This window comes from Eumetopias jubatus, unplaced genomic scaffold, assembly GCF_037043125.1.
Source record: "Eumetopias jubatus isolate StellerSeaLion01/CBP00866 unplaced genomic scaffold, mEumJub1_p1.0 scaffold_5, whole genome shotgun sequence".
In the NCBI taxonomy this organism is placed as follows: domain Eukaryota; kingdom Metazoa; phylum Chordata; class Mammalia; order Carnivora; family Otariidae; genus Eumetopias; species Eumetopias jubatus.
The window spans coordinates 21,088,071-21,109,554 of record NW_028274811.1 but is presented as its reverse complement, the minus strand read 5'-3'; the positions used below and the strand labels follow the sequence as shown (position 1 = coordinate 21,109,554).

General features: G+C 42.3%; 1 protein-coding gene across 2 annotated transcripts in view; it reads left to right on the top strand.

The window, feature by feature from the left end:
- The window catches only part of ALDH7A1 (aldehyde dehydrogenase 7 family member A1), a 42,581-nt gene that overhangs the window by 17,176 nt on the left and 3,921 nt on the right, over positions 1-21,484 (top strand). For both annotated transcript variants that reach the window (XM_028103677.2, XM_088023246.1), the window contains exons 8-16: positions 3,141-3,218; positions 5,386-5,483; positions 9,463-9,504; positions 10,543-10,637; positions 12,395-12,479; positions 13,875-13,981; positions 15,786-15,902; positions 17,172-17,269; positions 17,463-17,536. In XM_028103677.2, the coding sequence (XP_027959478.1) occupies positions 3,141-3,218; positions 5,386-5,483; positions 9,463-9,504; positions 10,543-10,637; positions 12,395-12,479; positions 13,875-13,981; positions 15,786-15,902; positions 17,172-17,269; positions 17,463-17,536 (794 nt within the window). The remainder of the gene's footprint in view (positions 1-3,140; positions 3,219-5,385; positions 5,484-9,462; positions 9,505-10,542; positions 10,638-12,394; positions 12,480-13,874; positions 13,982-15,785; positions 15,903-17,171; positions 17,270-17,462; positions 17,537-21,484) is intronic.

Here is a 21,484-nt window from a genome sequence, read left to right as displayed (position 1 = left end):
TAACATTTTGATAATCATTTTACAGCATATGGAGCTCTTTCAGAGCCATATCATTGAACTCTTTGGAAACATGCCAGATATTGATTAACATGTTGAAATTGAGCTCTTATAAACCTTTATGTCACTTGGCAAATAAAAACAAATCCAGGGGAAAGGAAGTCGTGCAATTTAGGAGCTGTATTTAGTAACTGCTGAACGTGTTCATGGTTTTGACTTCTACCCAGCTACTGCATTTATTGCTTTTGTTCAATCAGTGGTTAGCAAAACAGAAAGAAATGACAACACTGTTCTACTGATTCTAACAATGTCTGAAATGTACTTCATTTTTGGATTACAAAAAATTTTTTTTCATTTTTGAGAACTTGACAAATCTGATTAGGTCATAAAATCAGTGTTACTGTTCTGTCATTGTGGAATTTAGAGCCTGTATAGAGGAGGGTGCCTTCCCATGTAGAGTGATGATTGTCGACAGTCCTTGATGTTCCGTTGGTTGCATAGTCTGCCTTCTCTACTAGAAGAATTGCTCATAGGAAGCATGTGGCGTCTCTATGGAAGAGGGTCCTTAATGTTAGAAGTTCAGTTAGGGACAGTGGCTTAGGAATTGAAACGTGGGCTGAAAAAGAGAGTAGTGTGTGTTAGTATTTGCTTGAAAGGAATATGTGATATTGAGGAAACTTATCCTCCAAGGCAAGATAATTAAATTGAATAATTAAATTATTATTGACTTAATTAAAATTTATCATTATAATTATACTTAAATTATAATTAAGTAATACAGACAACTGTAATCTGCAAAACACATGAGACATGAGACAGGACACAGCTATAAAAATGATGAGGTTCCCAGGCAGTTTTTTTGGTTTTTGGGTTTTTTGTTGTTGTTACAGGTTTTTTGTTGTTGTTTTTGTTTTTTCTGGGTGCGAAAAGGTGGTTTTATTAAAGCACGGGGCCAGGACCTGTGGGCAGAAAGAGCTGCCTCCCAGGCAGTTTAAAAAACAAAAAAACTCAAAACAGTTACTCTTGATATAGTAAACAGACTTGCCAGTTGTTATTAAGCAGCTGGTTTAAAATACCTATTTTGATAACAGTTCCAAATGTTCTAGGTGATTGCTGCTTTGAGCTTATTTTTGTATTTGCGCTAAACAGTCTGAGGGGGGCACCTGGGTGGCTCGGTCATTAAGCGTCTGTCTGCCTTCGGCTCAGGTCATGATCCCAGGGTCCTGGGATCGAGCCCCACATCGGGCTCCCTGCTCTGTGGGAAGCCTGCTTCTCCCTCTCCCCCTGCTTGTGTTCCCTCTCTCGCTGTGTCTCTGTCTGTCTAATAAATAAATAAAATCTTTAAAAAATAAATAAATAAACAGTCTGAGGATTTGAAATGTTCATATGGGAACATGGCCGACTCCAGATAATTTTTTTTTTTTTAAGATTTTATTTATTTGACAGCTGACCCACAGTACCCAAAATGTCTTGGAACAATTCCGTAGGCAGAGCTCTTAGCTACCCACAAGGGACATGAAGTTCCAAGAGTCCCTGTGCTCAGGGACGACCAAAAAGCCTGAGGTTCCCATTTCCAGTTCTCCCGTTGTCATCCCAGTCTAGGTGGAGTTGACCAGTTCAGGGGTCATGTCTAACGTAAGTCATGCTGTGTCTCTGTAGCCTTGTTGATATTCCAACATTTACCAGGCAACCAGGGCAGCACAACCAGAGAGTTAACCTTCTTCAGAGAGGCTCATGCAGTACGGGAGATGGTTCGGTGAACGCCTAGGTGCAAAGCAGAATCCCCACCCTTGAAGAATAGTCTGTCTCCTTACGCAGACAGTAGATACACCCTAAGTCCCTGGAAGAAATTGTACAACCTGACATCTCGTCTCAAACACGACTGCTGCATGTGTGATCCTTGATGGACAGGAAAAAAATCGCTATCAAGGACATTTTGGGGGACAGTTGGAGAATATATGTATAACAAAGAGATCTTTTTTATGGAAGTGGGTATAGGATTTAGATTTTTTGGTGAAATTTAAATTAGAAAGTTGCTGGAAGGTTAGGATGATAGATGAAAAGAGCCTTGGCTCTCTCTGGGCCCGAATGCCTCAGGATGCTCAAAATGAATGAAAAGAACCCAACGTCAGAGAAACCAGGATCACTGGAGCCCTTTTTTATAGCTCATTGTCAGATTTAAGTGGCATTGAACTGTGTTTAACTCAAATAACGTAAGTTGTAGGATAATGTTTAAGAAAAAGCTCTGCTGGCCCACAGTGCTCTAGCCTGCAGGCTGCTGATACTTCTGGACTCAAGGATTTGGTGCGAGGCCAGTGGGCACTAGTCTTGAACTCACTTAGGTGCTGCCGGCAGGTCCAGCCCCCTCTACTCTGTCTCCTCAGCGGCTCCTCTAAGTTTGAAGCCCGTTCCCTGTTTCATCCTCAACCACTTACCTGGCTGTGGTATCTCTTTGCAGCGACGTGTTGAACCTTCTCATTTGCTGATTGGGAACCACCTTTCCTTTTCTTCGTTTTTCTAGGTTATGGTCCTTATTCCTTTTTATGTCTTTCCCTCATTTTAATGGACTTGGGGCAAGAGACCAAAAAAATGCCCTAAGATCAGTCTGCCATCTTGAATCCAGCCATGTGTTCAGAGTTGGGCAGAAAATCTTTGAAAACAATGAACACTTGAGCTACCTGACCAGTGCTTTGTGTCTTTGACTTTTGTGCATGTATTTTTCTTTTTTCTTTTAAGAGAGAAGTGGTGGGGGGCGGGGAGGGACAGAGAGAGGGGGAGAGAAAATCTTAAGCAGGCCCCACACTCAGTGTGGAGCCTGATGGAGGGCTGGATCTCCCGACCCTGAGATCATTACCTGAGCTGAAATGAGGAGTCAGACTCTTAACCGACTGAGCCACCCAGGTGCCCCATGTATTTTTCTTCTTAAGATTTTAGGGAAAATAAGTTGTGTTTTTAAGGTGTTGGAAAATCTTGTGTCTAATATGTCAGGTGACATCCAGGCCTGCGTGTTTGGGGCGGGAGGTAAGGGAAGGGGGGAGAGAGTTGCAACAGGAAAGTCAGGTGGTGGGAAATTATTCCTAGTTTTAAAAAACCCTTAGAAATGAAATTGTTCCCTTTCTTAGTAATTGTTTTTCCCTTTCTAGGATAATAGCCAAGGTCCTGGAGGACAACCAGCTGCCTGGTGCGATCTGTTCCCTGACCTGTGGTGGAGCGGACATCGGGTAGGTCAGTGGGCCCAGAGCAGCTCTCTGTTGAAGGATTCTGGGTCGATTGGTGAGGATCATCTTCATTAGAGTAATGAAATCCAGGACAGCTGAGGAGGGGAGAGGGACTTTTTTCGAATCGTTATTATCACATACCTCATTGGGCTTTGCCTTTATTGGAGGATGAGTAAGAATTATCTTTTTAATTGCCCAGAGCTAGTTTTGTGAGGTGTTTATAGCCTAAAATAAGAAACTCCTGTAACTTTGGGAAGTGTGTGGCTTCCTGCCACTTAGTTCGTAGAGGTGCTTACTTAGAAAGCCAAACCGTGGAATTGGATGGAGTCTGGTGTCTCACTCCTTCAGCTGAGAACCTGTCCTGTTGTCTAGGTTCCTCAGCTGAACAAAAAAGGGACCTCTGGGGATATGGCATCTTTTTAAAATATGTATTGTTTTTAGAAAATGGCTATATAAATCACATACTGTAAAATTCTCTCTTTAAAAAGGTACAATTGAGCGGTTTTTAGAATATTCACAGTGTTTGCAACCATCACCATTACTGTCTTCGAGAACATTTTCATTATACCAAGAAGGAGCCTTATCCCCATTAGCACTCACTTGGCACCCCCTCCCTTCCCCCACCCCGGCAACCACTCATGTACTTTTTGTCTCTCTAGATGTGCCTTTTGGGGGACATTTCATGTAAATGGAATCCTACAACATGTGGGCTTTGTGTCTGGTTTCTTTAACTTAGCGTGGTATCAGAGCCTCTTAAGCTGGGAGCTATAATTGCCCTGATCCATGATGAAAGTTGAAGTTACTACTACTGGCCTAGACTTCAATTAGGTGTGCTCTCATCAGAGTCACAACCCACACTGGTTTTGTTGAAACATTGGTCTCCCTCCTTCACTTACCATGCTACTCCACTTACTGGTCAGTCTCAAAAAGGAATAATACATTTGTCCTTTTGATAGAAATGAGAAAATATTAGGAAATACAACTTCTACATGTAGAGTACCTAGTGAAATATCATCTACATGTCATTTACAGCATTGTAACAAAAGACCTAGTCTTTTGTGCTCTTTGAGCATCCAGTCCTTCACATGGGTCTTGGACTAGCTCAGATGGAGGAGTGTTTGCAGGCGTGCCTTAAGTAACAGCCACTCTGAGTATCAGTGCTCATGTTTGCTGGGCTGAACCTGGGGACATCTGCATGCATTATCCCATCAAGCTGTCCCAGCCCAACGGTTAGTCTCATGCTGTGGCTGATCTGCTTGGCTCATACCAAGCCCTTTGAAGCCCAGAACCCAGAGCCAAGATATTCAGAACTATAGGGTCTGGTCTATATTTCTTAGAGGTAACTAGAAATCCTAGCACAGTCTTTATTTAAAGTGAGCTTCCAAGAGAGATACTTAGGATGTTTCCCTATAGTGTTCAGACTTTTAATTTTTTTTTTTCTTAAGATTTTATTTGTTTGACACAGCACAAGCAGGGGGAGTGGGAGAGGGAGAAGCAGGCTCCCCACTGAGCAGGGAGCCCGATGCGGGACTTGATCCCAGGACCCTGGGATCATGACCGGAGCCGAAGGCAGCTGCCCAACGACTGAGCCACCCAGGCGCCCTTCAGACTTTTAATTCTTAAAGGAATTAATAGTTTAGGAGTGTGCAACATAATTGGGGTGCTCACCAAGGAAATACTAAGGTTATGATGTATAGGAAAGACTTTCATCCTTTATTTTTTTATATACTTATTTGAGAGAGAGAGAGCACTCAAGAGTGAGTGGGAGGAGGGACAGAAGGAGGGAGAATCCTGAAGCAGACACCCCACTGAGTGTGGAGCCTGATGTGGGGCTAGATCCCAGGACCCTGAGATCATGACCTGAGACGAAACCAAGAGTCGGCAGCTTAACGAACTGAGCCACCTAGGTGCCCCAGGACTTTCATCCTTAACAGTGTCCTCAAGGTGATTTCTGTGTACACAGAGCTCCCAAACCAGGTGAGCCTGTTGGACTGTATGGTTCTGCTTGTGAAAATCTAGTTCATTTTCATGAAGACCTTTCCTCGCGCTCTTGGGATAGACTTACTTGTATCGCGATGAGGAATCCTGTCAGAGTGCTCTGGCCTGGTGCCAGTAGGTGGCGCCATTGCTGGGCTTCTCTGCCTGGGTGACCTTGTTTGTTCCCCTGCAGCACAGCAATGGCCAAAGATGAGCGGGTGAACCTGCTGTCCTTCACCGGGAGCACCCAGGTGGGAAAACAGGTGGCCCTTATGGTGCAGGAGAGGTTTGGTAAGTGTTGGCTTTCTCATGAGCATTGCTATTCCCTCAGCTGTGGATATGAAATCTCAAAGTTGGGTTTTTCTCCTTTCAGTGGGGACACCGGCCATGTTTGTTTGAATGTCCAAGTAAAAGAGAAAAGGGGTACAGTTATGAATGGGGAGACTGCAACCTTAAGAGCATAATTTGGGAAGGCATGTCATTTTTCCTCTAAACGACCAAAGCGAAATCCTATCAAATACATTTCTTGATTTCTGTCAGAAGTGTTTGGCAAGGATAATATCGACTGTCAGTTTTTGGCGGTTTTGCTGAATTTTGACTAACCCTAGCCTAAAGTGAGACTTGACTACTAAATCTGCCAGGTGTTTTGCTATAAAGGTGTTGCTTTTATTTGTTTATTTTCCCCATCCCGAAGGCATTGCCTTTAATTAATTTATTAAAGTAGGCTCCATGCCCAGCACGGAGCCCAGTGCAGGGCTTGAACTCAAGACCCTAAGATCAAGCGTCAGATGCTTATCCAACTGAGCCACCCAGGCACTCCAGGTGTTGCTTTTAAACAGGAAGTTTACAAGCCATTAGAGCTATTCAGTAAGGTCAGGTTGCAAGATTCATGATCACTATCCAGAAATCATTTGTATTCCTATACCTTAACGATGAACAGCCTGGAAATGAAATTCTGAAAAGACAATTGCGTTTACAGTAGTGTCAAAAAGAATAAAATACCTTTTTTAAAGAAAGATTTTATTTATTTATTTATTTGGGAGAAAGAGCACAAGCAGGGGGCAGGAACAGAGGGAGAAGCAGTTTCCCTGTTGAGCGGGGAGCCTGATGTGGGGCTTGATCCCAGGACCCTGAGGTCATGACCCGAGCTAGCTGAAGGCAGACGGTCAGCTGACTGAACACCCAGGTACCCCTAAAAGAATAAAATACTTAATAATAAATTGAACAGGGGCACCTGGCTGGCTCAGTAGGTAGAGCATGCAACTCTTCATCTTTGAGTTGTGAGGTGGAGCCCCACATTGGTGTGGAGGTTACTTAAAAATAAAATCTTAAAAAAAAATTAAAGAAGGAGGTGAAGTCTTTCACACAGAATACTACAGAGTATCGTTGAAGGAAATTAAAGAAGCTCTAAGTAGATGTAAAGACGTCCCATCTTCACTTTCTGGAAAACGGTATTGTTACAGCCTAAGAGCAATACTGCCCAAGTAATCTACAGATTGATTGCAGTCCCTTTCAAAGTGTCACCTGGCTTCTGTGCAGAAATCGACAGGCTGATCCTGAAATTTAGATGAACTGTGGAGGACTCAAAGCAGCTGAAACAGTCTTGAAAAAGAACAAATTTTGAGGACCCATACTTCCTGAAAACACAACTTGGTACAAAAATACAGTAATCAAGATGATGTATTGGCATAAGGCTAGACGTCAGGATCAATGAAATAACTGAGTCCAGAAATAAACCCTTCCAGTTATGGTCATTTGATTTTTGATAAGGGTGCCAAGACATTTCATTGGAGAAAGAGTAGTCTTTTTCAACAAAGGGTGCTGGGACAACCAGATATCCATGTACATAGGTATGAAATTAGACCCCTACTTCATCTTACACATAAAAAATAATGTTCCGAAGACCTGAACATAGGAGCCAGAACTGTCAAACTCATAGAAAAAAACGTAGGAATAGTCAAGGCAGTGGTTTCTTGGATATGACACCTAAAGCACAAGCAACAAAAGATTAAGTAGACTTCATCAAAAATAAAACTTCGGTGCTTCCAAAGAAACTTAACAAAAAGGTGGAAAGAGAAACCTACAGAATGGGAGAAGATATTTGCAGATCCTTTATTGATGAGAGATTTGTATCTAGAATAAATAAAGAACTCTTAAAATTCAACAATATGAAACACAACCCAATTAAAAAATGGGCAAAGCTTCTGAATAGATACTTGTTCGAAGAGCCACACCTGGCCCAAGAAACTTGTGCCGGGGTGCTCAAGATCCTTAATCCTGCTGCTTCCACGAGCAGATTCATCTCTTCCTTCTTTCCCCTTTTTCTTACTCAAAGCTGTAGTTGGTTATTCTCTTAAGTAGTAGTTTAGTAGAAGGATTATAGTCTTTAGAAACACGTATCCGTCTGCTGTCAGTTACAGGTTCTTTTCTTGGAGAGGGTTGGTGGTTATGAGTCTAGTTAGGGAGCACGTAGAGGAGTAGGAGGGTACGGAATGTATAGGTCCCTTCCCTTGAGGCCAGGCCACAGGATCCCATGTTAGGTGTAGATTCCGCTGTTGCCTTCATTTTCTTAGCAGGTAGCATCGTCGTCCTCTGTAGCCGGCCAGGCTATCATTAAATCCTCTGTTGTAGTAAAGACTGCAGCTGATAAGTAGCAGTGACTTCTGGTCACGACAGCCGCATCTCCTTATATTGTCCCCTGGGTGCTTAACTGTTTCAGAGCATTGGAGAGAGAACATATTCTCCTGCTGCCACAAGTGCTCCTGATATCACAAATAAGTAGTAGTTATTTACGTAGAAGCGGATTTTAAAGGGCATTTGAGGAAAGATATTCAAAAGATCAGCAGTAAACACGGCTCTGAAGTCGAGGCCAATCTCTGTTCTTTATTGCTGAGGTGTGTATGGTAGGAATGGTGTTCGTAGCCTGCTGTGTAACTTTCCTGGAATGTAAGTTGGCATGTTTATCAGGAGCTCTAATAGACCTACCCTTTGGCCCTGACTGAACTAGATAATCAAGAGGTTGATGATCAGTGATCAGTATTATCCAACACGAGAGCAGGAGCTAAGTAAAATTTGTTCCGTAGTATGCAGTGATATTTTTAAACAGCTCTTAACAACTTAGGAGAAGGTGTAAGAGCAAATTAGTTCCTGTGATGTCAAGAAAATATAAATGAACAGGAAAGAGATTTGAAGGCGCTGTATCAGATGATGAGGAGAGATTTCATGGTGACTCATGAGCCATAGCTTTCTGCCTATTTGATACTTTCTGATTTAAATTTTTTTTTTAATTTCTTAACTTTTTATTGGGGTAAAAGAAATGTGTCTGTATTTATATATTTATATATATAGTATATAACAAAATTTATCATTTTAACTATTTTAAGTGTATACTTCTGTGTCATTAAGTACATTTTCATTGCTGGGCAACCGTTACCACCATCCCTCTCCAGAACTTTTTTGTTTTCCCAATTTTATCCTCATTAAAAACGAACTCCCCAATTCTGCCATCCTCCAGCCCTTGGCACATCATTCTGCTTTCTTTCTTCATGGATTTGACCAGTCTAAGAACCTCCTATGAGTAGCATCACCACCCAGTATTTGTCCTTCTGTGGCTGGCTTACTTTACATAGCATGTCTTAAAGGTGGTGGCATGTGTCATAATCTTCCTTTTTAGAGCTGGATAATATTTTTGTTTATTCGCTCATTTTTTGATGGACCCTTGGGTTGTTTCCACCTTTTAGCTATTGGTTAAGGACCCAGAAGTGGATTGCTAGGTCATATGGTAATTCTCTGGTTAATATCTTGGCAAATTACACAATTTCGCAGACTTACAGTTTCAGGGGGTATAATTTCACAATGAGAGAAAAGTTACAAGACTAACACAAGGAATTCCTATATACCTTTAATGAAATTCACCCAGTGGCTTCTGTGTTGCCCCATTTATCATTTTCTCTCTCTAGCAACATGCACGCATGCACATAAACTGTGGGTGCTTATTGGTTTATTTTTAACCTTTGAAGAAATGTTGAAAACATTGTGTTTCTTTACCACTAAATATTTTGGTGTATATCTTACCAGTACAGACCTTGTGCCATATAAGCACGGTACAGTTATGAAAATCAAGAAGTTTGACATGGATGCAATACTCATGCTACATTTGGAATCTGAAAATAAATTAAGAACGTGATTGAAATAGGCTGTGATTTCAGGCTGTCTTGCAGTGTGCGTTAAATACTAAAATGGGCTTTAATGTGTGTTTGTGTTTTTAAAGGGAGAAGTTTGTTAGAACTTGGAGGAAACAATGCCATTATTGGTAAGGCTGCTTTTCGTTTATTTTCTGTTCAGAATAGCTTTGGTAGCCACAGTGAACATAAAGAACTCTCATAGAAACTCATCCTGCCTCTGTTGTGTCCGTCTGAGACGTAATTTTGGCTTTCAGGATTTACTTGTGAGGCAGGACACACAGGTTTGAAGGCAGAGATGACTAGGGAGGACAGGTTTTCATGTTGGAAAATGCTACCTGGGGCTTAGAGCTTGTGCCCGAGACTTTCTAGTATGGCATGATTTCTTACTTTACCTTCTCCTGCTTTCTGAAAACTGCCCATATGTTTCTCTAGAATAAGTAATTCTTACCCAACTTCCTGATTCCTTTATATTTTAAAAAATTAAGTTGTCTGTAATGAAATAATTGAGTGCTTCTATACTGGAAGGAGCCCTTCCTTAAAGCTTTGTATCGTTTACCTGTGGGCTTGGAGTTGACCTGATTCTCTTTTTCGGTTGTTGGGCACAGAAGGAAATAGGCTACGAGCCTCTTCTGGATAGTGGACATCAGTAGGGTGATTGCTTGATAGAAGCATGGATTTTGTGATAAAAAGCAAAATTTGGTAATTTGCATATTGCCATCATTATCATCATGTGTAAATGCCTATGTATTTCTGGTGTACACCAGAAATTTAAAAAGTCTGTGGTGATGGCTTTATTCTGGTTGAACCCATCTGGTTAAAGAGCGTTCGTTCAAAAATATAGTTAGCATTTAGCGAGCACTGAGTATTCACAGATACTGTGTTCAGCTCTTTGGTCTGAGTTATTTCCTTTAATCCCCACAGTAATCCCATGAGGTACATACCATTATTAATCTCCTTTGACATCTGTACTGGGGTAAAGACCTTAGAGCTCATTATTCTGCTCTTATGTAATCCTTCCTGGAAAGAAAAGTTGCCCCCGTGATGTGAGCATGCTTCTAGCACAGGGGAAATGCTGATAGTCTCTTACTGAGCTTTCAGGGGCATCACTTAGTACCAGTTAGCAAGTCTACTTGGCAATGCTGATGGGTATCTTTTGTCTCTCTAAGCTTTTGAGGATGCGGACCTCAGCTTAGTTGTTCCATCGGCTCTCTTCGCAGCTGTGGGGACAGCTGGGCAGAGGTGTACCACCGCGAGGCGCCTGGTGAGTGTGTCTGCGAGGGCACATGACGTCGAATGACATCTTCAAACCCCACTTAGGATCACATTGTACTGTTAGGATATGGTGTAGAAGTACTGCTAGAAAAATGGATTCTGCAGACGTGGTTGGCACATCTGTGGTCCTGTTACTCTCTTTCTTGCTCAAGGCAGATGGTGCTGATCAACCAGGGACTCTGCCTCACCCTCCACCCCAAACTAAAAGTGGATTCACGCTCATTGATTGGAGTTTGACTGGGGAATGAGACCTGTTTTCAGTCTTAAACCTAGAACAATATGGACAAAGTCCAATGTCACTTAGAGAATAAAATCAGCTAAAAGTTTGGAGAATTTGCAAATCATTTGCTAAAAGATAGCCTTGGTTTTTTCATAAAAACACTTTAAGTAGTAAAATATTATTAAGATTTTTATTTTGGGCCTTTTAGTCTGGTATTAGATCTAGACTTGATATGGCATGGTTTATTGAAAAGCAAATGACTGTATGTTTGTTGTCTCTGTATGAATGCATAGTCTGCATACAAATGTATAGAACACATCCGTATTAAGAGCATATAGGGAGGATGTGGTTTAGCATCCGTGTGTGGGGTTTGGAAGGTTTAATCTCCATACTTAGATGTGAGCTAGATTTCAGTTTTGTGTGGGATACAACCCTGATGTTCATGACTTTGTGTTTTTATTCTCACCGTAGTGAGAATGAACCAATTCTTATAAGGTTGACATAATATAAATTAGAAAAAAAGAGATCTGGAAAGTAAGTCTCCTTTTTCTGTAACTTTTCATATTCATTTTTCATGTATTTTACAATTGATTATCTGTATTTCCTTCGTTGTTCCATAGTTGAAGCTCTCAAAAAAAAATCTGGGATAGGATGTTCATAGAACATTTACAATGTACTGAATTTGTTTGCTTTAAACATTTACTACGCTAATGCTAAGATGGAAATCAGTACTCCAAAAGATAATCACATGGTAAAATTTGAAGTGAGATGGAAGTCAAGCATTTGTCTATTTGGCTGAGTTTTACTTTTCCTTTGTGTGTTGGGGCAAGTGTACATAATCAGGCTTTATATTTACTGTTAAATGTTAGAGGATGTCATTAGTCACTGCCCAGATTGGTTTCCATAGGGACAGTTGGTGTTATGTAGAAAAATCCATTCCAGTACTGTGGACTTCTCCATGACTGTCAATCCATTTGTTACATGGAGACCAACCCAGAGAATGGATGGCTTGACAAGTTCATCTCCATCGGTGGGTACAGATCATGGAACTTAATATCCTACCTGGAGTGAGTCCAAGGGCGATCTTCCTGGTTGAGACCTCCCTCCCCGAGCCCTGCTTGGCCTGAGGCTAAGGGGGTGTTACACAGCATCAGTAGGCTGACTATTCTGCTGTGGTGTCTACTCACCACAACTGGGACAGGTAAACCTGAGGTTCTCTGGTAATTAAGATGTCAAACACGTTAGAACAAAAACAGGCTTAATTGATGTGTGAAGCTTGGCCAAATAGGTCCTTAGAAACTTGATAAAGGCATGGCTTAAAATTTTTTTCTAACATCCACCAAGTGGAAATTATTGCCTTAATGTAGTTAAAATTAGAAGTTATCTAATACTTTGCTTATGTTTTTAGAGGTCATAGTGTTTAAAAACCATTATGAGTTGTAAATCAGTACAATTATGGGAAATTGCACACTGTTAACAAATTTGTACTTTTGACTATTCTCTTGAATGTTTCTTTTTTCACTTAGTTTTTACATGAAAGCATCCATGATGAAGTTGTAAATAGACTTAAAAAGGCCTATGCGCAGATCCGTGTGGGGAACCCATGGGGCTGTGAGTATCTAGTTTATTTCAAAGATGTTCGTTTTTAACAACTGGTCATACCAGTGTTTCTGATCTTAGACTTTCTGTTTTTCCTTTCCTGAGAGGCCTGAGGGCATAAGAAGCAGGGTTATTGGGCACTTGGGGTATCACATCTGCTCCTAGCTTAGGATCCCGAGTGCTTAAGGTCAGCTGGTGGGTGAGCTTAGGACGTGGTGTTCAGATGGGATGACTCGGATGAGCTTTTCTCTCTTCACTTTTAAAATGCCCGCGCAAGCCACGAGCATCCTTGTGGAAGGCTGCGGGAGTCACCCAGCTGACTTGCCTGCTTCCACTTCTGGCTTCCAGAGAAGTCAGAGTGATTTTTTTTTTTTTAATGTAATTAGATGACAAATAAATTGCATTCCTGCTTCCTACACTCCAGTGACTGCTAACTGCTCTTCAGCTAAAACCTGGATTCCTTCCCAGTCCCTGTGGATCCGGCTCACAGTCTCTCATGATGGGACCTCTGCCTCCCCCTCCTACCCACCCTGACTTCCATGTACCGTTTGCTCCTTTGCTCCCTGAGCTCCAGCTTCTCCATCCTCACAGAGCTCCAAGTGTCCCAGGCTCCATCCTGCTGCCCTTCCCGTTGGAAATGCTCTTCACCCCGCTTTTCCCATGCCTGGTGCTCTAAGGTGCCACCTCCTCACTGAGGCATACCTGAATCCCCTTCTCTGTCCCCTGGTGCCCTTTAAGGCTCTGGATTCCAACAGCATCCGTCTCTTCCTGTTGAATTCCACAGCAGCTCCTGAGCCTGTGAAGGTTTGAGAGATTGATCTCATGGTCATGAATAAACGGAGCTTACATTTTTTTTTTTTAAGATTTTTATTTATTTGAGAGAGCGAGAATGAGAGAGAACACATGAGAGGGGAGAGGGTCGGAGGGAGAAGCAGACTCCCCGCTGAGCGGGGAGCCCGATGCGGGACTTGATCCCAGGATCCCGGGATCATGACCTGAGCTGAAAGCAGATGCTTCACTGACTGAGCCATCCAGGCCCCCCGGATCTTAAATTTTAATGCAGTGCTCTGATTCTTTGATAGCCATTCCTTTAACCCAGGGGTTGACAGATTTGGCCTGCCCCCTGTTCATGTAGAGAAACTTTGTCAGGACACAGCCCCACCCCCTGGTTTCCATGTCTTCTGTGGCTGCTTTCGCCCCCCCTCGCAGAGATGAGTGGTTGTGGTAGAGACCTTATGTCCTGCAGAGGATTCAGTATTTCCTGTCCTTTTACTGGGAAAGGTTGCGGACTCCTGCTCTACATTGGGGGGCTGTATGAAGAGGTGGGGCTGTTCATTGGGAGAGCTCGTCTAACAATAAAATGATGCCATTCAGGGTGAGATTAAGAGCATTCCTTTTTCTCTGCAGCTGATGTTCTCTATGGGCCACTCCACACCAAACAGGCAGTGAACATGTTTCTGGGAGCAGTGGAGGAAGCAAAGAAAGAAGGTGGCACCGTGGTCTATGGTGGCAAGGTAATGACACCTGGGCTTAGTAGTGACACATTTTTGCTTCCTTAGGCACAAGCAGGGCTGTGGGCAGATGGGTGAAGGGTCTCCTGCTGTGTTTTCTTTTCTCCATCCATTTTATAAGGGGGAAATCAGTGTTTTGGTGAGTGACAACATAAAATGCATGGAGCACTTCTGGAAGGACACACAGGAAACTCAGAGCCGTGGTTGTTGTTGAATTGAGTCCCTGGGAATTGGTATGGAAGGGAGACCTCCTTTTCCTGGGACAGTATAAGACTTTGTATTCAGAGCAGTCAGAATCCGTATTTAGTGGTTACTTTTAAAAGGCAGGGTATCAAAAATGGGATCCTAGGTAGTTTGGCCATAATAGGCATCTTTGCTGCCAGCATTTTTACCAAAAACATTATTGTTGCATAACTAATTGGTTATAAAGGCAATTTTGGCATAAAGGGTAATGAAAATAATGAGCATAACTGGTTGGCTGTTTGGTTGGTCAGTATGTTAGTATGTCACTCTAATCAGTGGGTTGACAGTTGGGTTTCATTTCTCCATTGATGTAGTATTCCCATTTTTATACTGTATAAATTTTAGCCCTCATGATGGTCTATGCAGTGGTGCAGAGTTTTGAACTCCTTTCCCACAGAACTGTGGACTTTGCATTTCCCATAGAACTTTGAAATGTCTGTCAATGGACACGTGAGGACATGGCAAGGACAAACAACAGGGTAGAAGACTTTCACAGCGCAATACAAAGCTCAGTTAGAAATATGCATCTTGGTATTTAGAAACTGATACCTCTCTTAACAAAGGAAGAAATTTTAGCAAAAAAAGAAACAGGAGTCAAATCAACAAGCAAGAAAATGTGTAATACTATAAATGAGAGATTTTGAAGACAAGTAATTAAGTACAATCCACAAAATCAGTTATTTGAACAGTATTGGCTAACCTACAGTTTTGTTTTTTTTTTTTTTTTTAAGAATTTATTTCAGAGAAAGAGCATGAGCGGGGTGGGGGAGGGGCAAAGGGAGAGGGAGAAGCAGACTCCCCACAGAACAGGGAGCCCCCCACGCAGGGCTTGATCCCAGGACCCTGAGATCATAACCTGAGCCAAAGGCAGACGCTTAACTAACTGAGCCGCCCAGGTGCTCCACTGGGTCATTAAAGCAATAGGAATTCACTTTGCTCACAGTTCTTGGGACTGAGCTAAAGTCAGTTGGTTTCTGGTGAGGCCTTTGTTCCTGGCACACAGACCATGCACACGGCCGCCTCCTCAGTGTCCGCACATTGAGTGTGGAGAGAATAAGTCTCTGGTATCTCTTTCTCTTTTTGTAAGGACTTCTATTCTGTCAGATTCGGGCCCCACCCGTGTGACCTCATTTAACTTTAATTACTTCCTTAAAGGTCTGTCTCCAATTTCAGTCACACTGGGGGGGTTAAGGCTTCCACGTAGGAATTTGGGGATGGGGTATAATACGGTCTTCAGACAGTATAAATGACCTATTTTTACATTATATAAACTTTTTAAAAAGCCACCTGTCACTGTTTTTTTCAGTGTCACTTGGTCATGTCACATGTCACAGCTTTTGCTCCTTCACTCTTTTTTCTATATTTCTCTGACCAACTAAGTTAGTATCAACAGGAGACAGAAGATTTTTGTTCATGGTGGGAAGTTACTTTGGGGAAACAATTTATCTGTATAAATGGTGTTTAATTTTTTCTCTCCTAAGTATAGGGAAAGCTTGTGTCCTCTGACCCGAAGTACCAGAAAGCAAAATGCCTTCATTCTCATTACTTTATTTCTCTACTGAAGGTCATGGATCGCCCTGGCAATTACGTAGAACCGACAATTGTGACAGGTCTGGCCCACAACGCGTCCATTGCACACACAGAGACGTTTGCTCCGATTCTTTACGTCTTTAAATTCAAGGTAAAAATGGATTCTGTTTCCCTTTTCTTGAGTTTGATGTTGAAACAACTGCGAAGACTAAAGAAAATGAAGGTGTATGAAATTACACTCGGTTAGCCTTTCGGGAGGTTTTAGGAAGTCACTGTGATAGTAGGAGTTTGAAGGTGCAGGCTAAACCGTGATGAGATGAACACTATATACTGTGGAACATGTCGGGCTCGCTGTCAGGGAAACCAAGGCAGGCTGAAGTCCAGATTGGAATTTATGGAGACTGGCCCTCCTTCACGTGTCACCTGTTCTGAGCTGTGTAGGTCTGATGGTCAGCTTCCACACGGAAGGGACCAGATAGTCCCATAGCCTGAGTGCTGAGTATCAGACAGATGAGAAGCTACATGAGCGATCTAAGACTTAGGGTTGTAACCTGTATCCGTGGACGGACTGGGGGTTTTAGCAGATGGAAAGAGCTAGAGGGTCTGCTTTCCCACCATGAGACAGGCCCAAGCCATGCCAGCAAATATTTAGCAATCGAATCAAGGTTTGAATGTGCCATGATTAATAGTTAAAAATATAATAATGAGAATCACATCTTTTTGCAATTATAGTATTGCTTTTTATTTTTAAAAGATTTTATTTATTTATTTGACAGTGAGAGAGAGCACAAGTAGGCAGAGTGGCAGGCAGAGGGAGAAACAGGCTTCTCACTGAGCAGGGAGCCCGATGTGGGGCTCGATCCCAGGACCCTGGGATCATGACCTGAGCCAAAGACAGACGCTTAACCGATTAAGCCACCCAGGCGCCCCAGGACTGCTTTTTAAAAACCTTGATTTAAATCGTCTTAGCGTTGTCCATGTCATGTGACTAGAGAGGATAATTTTATGTTTTGTACTGTGTGTATGTGAGTGCATTCTTGAGTAAATTTTTATTTAGTGTATCTTGCCTAATCTGTAAATTGGGGATAATATAAAACCTGTATCATTGGATGAGGATTAAATACCTAAATGCGTGCAAAGTGCTTAGGTCAGTGGTTTGCATATAGTAGGAGCTCAGTAAATGTTAGCTCCTAGATGGAGTAGCTTGAATGGAAGCATGTCCTCATCTCTTTTTCTCAGAGTACAATTAAGGGAAAACCCCACAAAGCTGTATATAAGAGAAACAGAATTAGTAAGAGATGGAGATTTTAGTTTACTTTTGTGCGCTGAAATTGTACTGGTACATCTCATGAAATGTACCATCGTGAACTTTGACCTGAACGCTGCATCCTCTAACATCTTCCATTGTCTGTCCTTTCAGAATGAAGAAGAAGTCTTTGCTTGGAATAATGAAGTGAAACAGGGACTTTCAAGTAGCATCTTTACCAAGGATTTGGGCAGAATCTTTCGCTGGCTTGGGTACAATTTGTCTATTTTGAGAATTTACGTAAGCCTAATTTGTGTGGTGAATGGGCTTACAAAAAAGAAAACAAAACCATCGTAGTTGAAAGACCATTTTTGAGCATTGAGGGTCTTAGCGGTTTTGTTTGGATTTTTTGTTTCTTAATTTCCTATATGTTGCTCTCAACCATGCTTCCCTTTCTACACACAGGCCGAAAGGATCAGACTGTGGCATTGTGAACGTCAACATCCCCACGAGTGGGGCTGAGATTGGAGGTGCATTCGGTATGTAGAGAATCCTTTTCCATGTTGGGGGCAGTAGGTTAGATGGTCGGGGTATCATAACAAAACACCATGGCGGTGGTGCCTTGAGCAGCAGAAATTGATGTTCTCAAGTCCAAGGTTAGGGTGTTGGCGGTGCTGGTTTCTCCTGAGGCCTCTCTTCAGTCCTTACGTGGCCTTTTCTCTGTGCCTGCCCATACATCCCTGGTGCCTCTTACCTTCCTAGGACACCAGTCCTATTGTTACAGGGCCACACCTTTATGACTTCTTTTTGGGGCTTATGGCTTCTACCTTAATCACCTCCTTGAAGGTCCTTTTGCCAAATACAGCAAAGTATTGGAAGTTAGGTTATCTAAGTATTGGAAGTTAGGTTTTCAACATAGGGATTTGGGGGGGGGTACACAATTTGGGCAGTGAAGGCAAAGCAGTAGTAGCTTTTAGAAAAGTTTGACCAAGAAACCGAAATAATAGAACCTGGTAAGAATCTGGTCTTAAGCTTATGAGGAGCTTATGTGCCATATTCAGAGTGATTGTCCAAGATCTGACTTTTTATTCTCAAACAGCATCACATTGGAGCCGGGGCCCTTAGCCTAGGATATGTGACCCCTTGAAATGGTGGCATCTCTTTTTTGGGGGGATGGCCTATGACCCAAAGAACATTAAGAACCCCTGGCTTTAGAGATAAGCCAGATTCTGTCACACGAAAAACTCTGGTTTTTAGTTGCAAAGGGGTGTGGTAAGTGTTAAACATTAGCTTTTATTTTAGATAAAATCCCAACTTGTTTTTTTACACTGGGTTCTGCTTGTATTTTCTCTTAATAAGCCTTGAGTTCTTAATGCTTAAATTGGTTAATAGTTTTTTTTTTTTAAGCCATCCCAACCAACAATCGTGTGTTAAGCATTACAACCAAAAATGAGGGAAAGTATAGTGAAAACAGATTACCTTGTTTATACTTAAATGTATGTCTGTATATGTATAGAGAAAAACATACATGCATTAATATCTCCAACAGTTTAAATCGTTCAAGGCACTTTTTAATGTTTTAGCCCAGTGTTTGCTGCCCTTAATATTCAGTGTGCCGACTTTGACGAAAGGTTCCTGCTTTCCTTCGGGCTCGGCCCTGGTGGCCTGTGTGCACCATTGTCCGTCTCTCCCTCTGCAGACCTTTATTCCCTGTTTGTAGCCCACACTACTTTGTGCACCTTACTCTTCTTCCTTGGAGCCTGCCCCAGTTAATTTTTAAATGGGAAAGGGGGTTCTCCCACTTACCTATTCCGGCTTCATTCCCATTAGCAACTACTTTGAGTAAATTTACCTTTTTTCCCCCTTACTTTTTTCACTTTTTATTTATTAGTTATAAGCAATCTCTCCATCCATCGTGGGTCTGGAACTCACAGCCCTGAGATCCAGAGTGGCATGTTCCACCGACTGAGCCAGCCAGGTGCCCCTACTTCAGTTTTTCAAAGTAGTGTGCTTTAACTGCTTACTCTTTCTCCACTTTAGACATTATTTGTTGACCCTCTGTTAGCATAGATGAACTTTCTTAAACCTTCCTCTTCTGTGTGTGTGACATGATGCTGTCATGCTCGGTGAGGTCAAGAGGAAACCAGAGGAACCAACCACGCTTCTCCGTGTTCTCCCCCTCAAAGTCACACAGGATGTGCTCCATTCTTCAGCAACGGATCGGGATGACAAACGTGAAATGTCATCTACCAGGAAAACTCATGAGTGACTCAGCACCCAAGGCTTTTGTTGGGGGCTGGTCACCCAGGCCTCCTTTCCCTGGCATATACTGAAACTCCAGACTGCCTGAAGGAGAAAGCAGGGGTTTAACATAAACTGCATTGTTCCAAAACAGCTGAGGCCCCGTGAGACACTTGTATCATTTGGGAGGAGTTTTATGTCCGTGTAGGGAACTATTTAGCAGCCAGGTTTCCACAGGCAGCAACATTGCAAGCAGACCTGCTGTGTCTTTCCTGCACAGTTTGCAATAATTTTTCCTCAGACTTTTGCAGTTGTTATTCATTTGCATTATGATTTCTGGTATCGTGGATGAAGAGCCCAGTCCACTTTGATTTCCAATCTCTCTTTTTTTTATTTTTTTCCTATTTAAAAAAATTGGGGGGGTCTCCTATTTATGTCAGTGGAGATCTTTGTAAAAATTTTTCTTGGACATTGGGCCAGTGATTAGCTTTAGAGTATTGGGGCTCATAATTTTCAGTGCTGGGGTGTTTTTGCTAGTTCTGTTTTGGTAGTATTTTTTTTGACAGTTTTTTCCCCTTTTTCTCTTTTTTTTAAGGTTTTATTTATAGAGAGAATGTTGGGGGGGGCATAGGGAGAGGGAGAGCAAGAATCTCAGACTCCATGCTGAGCCTGACTCGGGGCTCGATCTCACGATCCTGAGATTGTGACCTGAGCTGAAACCAAGAGTCAGACAATTGACTGAGCCACCGAGGTGCCCCCACTTTTTAAAGTAATCTCTGCACCCAATATGCAGCTTGAATTTAAAATCCTGAGATCAAGAGTTGCATGTTCTACTGACTGAGCCAGTCAGGCACCCCAATTTTTCTCTTTTTCTAAATACCGGAACTATTACTTGAATGTTATCTCTTGAAGAATTGTCTAATTTTGTTATCTTTTCCCTCCTATTTTCCATCTTTTTTTTTTTAATATGGGAAATGTCCTCATTCTTTTTAAAGATTTTTTAAATTTAATTTAATTTAATTTATTTTTTTTTTTTTTTAAGATTTTATTTATTTATTTGAGAGAGAGAGAATGAGAGATAGAGAGCACGAGAGGGAAGAGGGTCAGAGGGAGAAGCAGACTCCCTGCTGAGCAGGGAGCCTGATGTGGGACTCGATCCCAGGACTCCAGGATCATGACCTGAGCCGAAGGCAGTCGCTTAACCAACTGAGCCACCCAGGCGCCCAAATTTAATTTATTTTAAAGATCTATTTACTTTAGAGAGAAGAGAGAGAGTGCCTGCGTGCTGGGTAAGGGGCAGAGGGAGAGGGAGAGAGAGAATCTCAAGCAGACTCCCCGATGAGCGCAGAGCCCAGCGCAGGGCTCGATCCCACGACCCTGAGATCATGACCTGAGCTGAAATCAAGAGTCGGATACTTAATCGACTGAGCCACCCAGGTGCCCCTAGGATTTTATTTTATTTAATTAATTTATTTATTTATTTTAATTTTTTTTAAGATTTTATTTATTTGACAGAGCGTGACGGCAGGAACACAAGCAGGGGGAGTGGGAGAGGGAGAAGCAGGCTTCCCGCGGAGCAGGGAGCCCGATGCGGGGCTCGATCCCAGGACCCCGGGATCATGACCTGAGCCGAAGGCAGACGCTTACCGACTGAGCCACCCAGGTGCCCCTAGGATTTTATTTTTAAGTAATCTCTATCCCCAGTGTGGGGCTCAAACTCACAATCCCGAGATCAGGAGTCAGTCGCACACTCCACCGACTGAGCCGGCGAGGCACCTGCTCAGATTTTTCTTCTAGCTCTTCTGTTGAGTGATTTCTCCTGTGCTGTTACTAAAAACACCACCAGGACTTGTGCTTTGATGGCACGCTAGTACATAGTATCCTTTTCTTGTTTTATGGAATCATTACCTTCTTATGATAATAAGGACATTCATCTTATATTTCAGAATATTATAAAAGCAGTGTATATATGTTATTGAAAATTGTATATAGCTAAGCTTAAATGAGAAAATTATATTTCCACTGTCCAGAAGTTCCCCGTCTTAATATCTCGTCTAATGGTAAGGTTGGTTTTCTTTTCTTTCTGGCAGATTTGTTGCCTCTTTATTCCTTCTGCGGTTCCCCCCCCCTTAGTTATTTTTTCCTGTGTATTTGGTCTCTGTCTTTTGTTTGTAGAGGAGATACTCTGAGCTAAATGTGAACTCATTGGTCAGGTAGCTCTGGTCTCCTTTTGGTGTGTTTCTCTC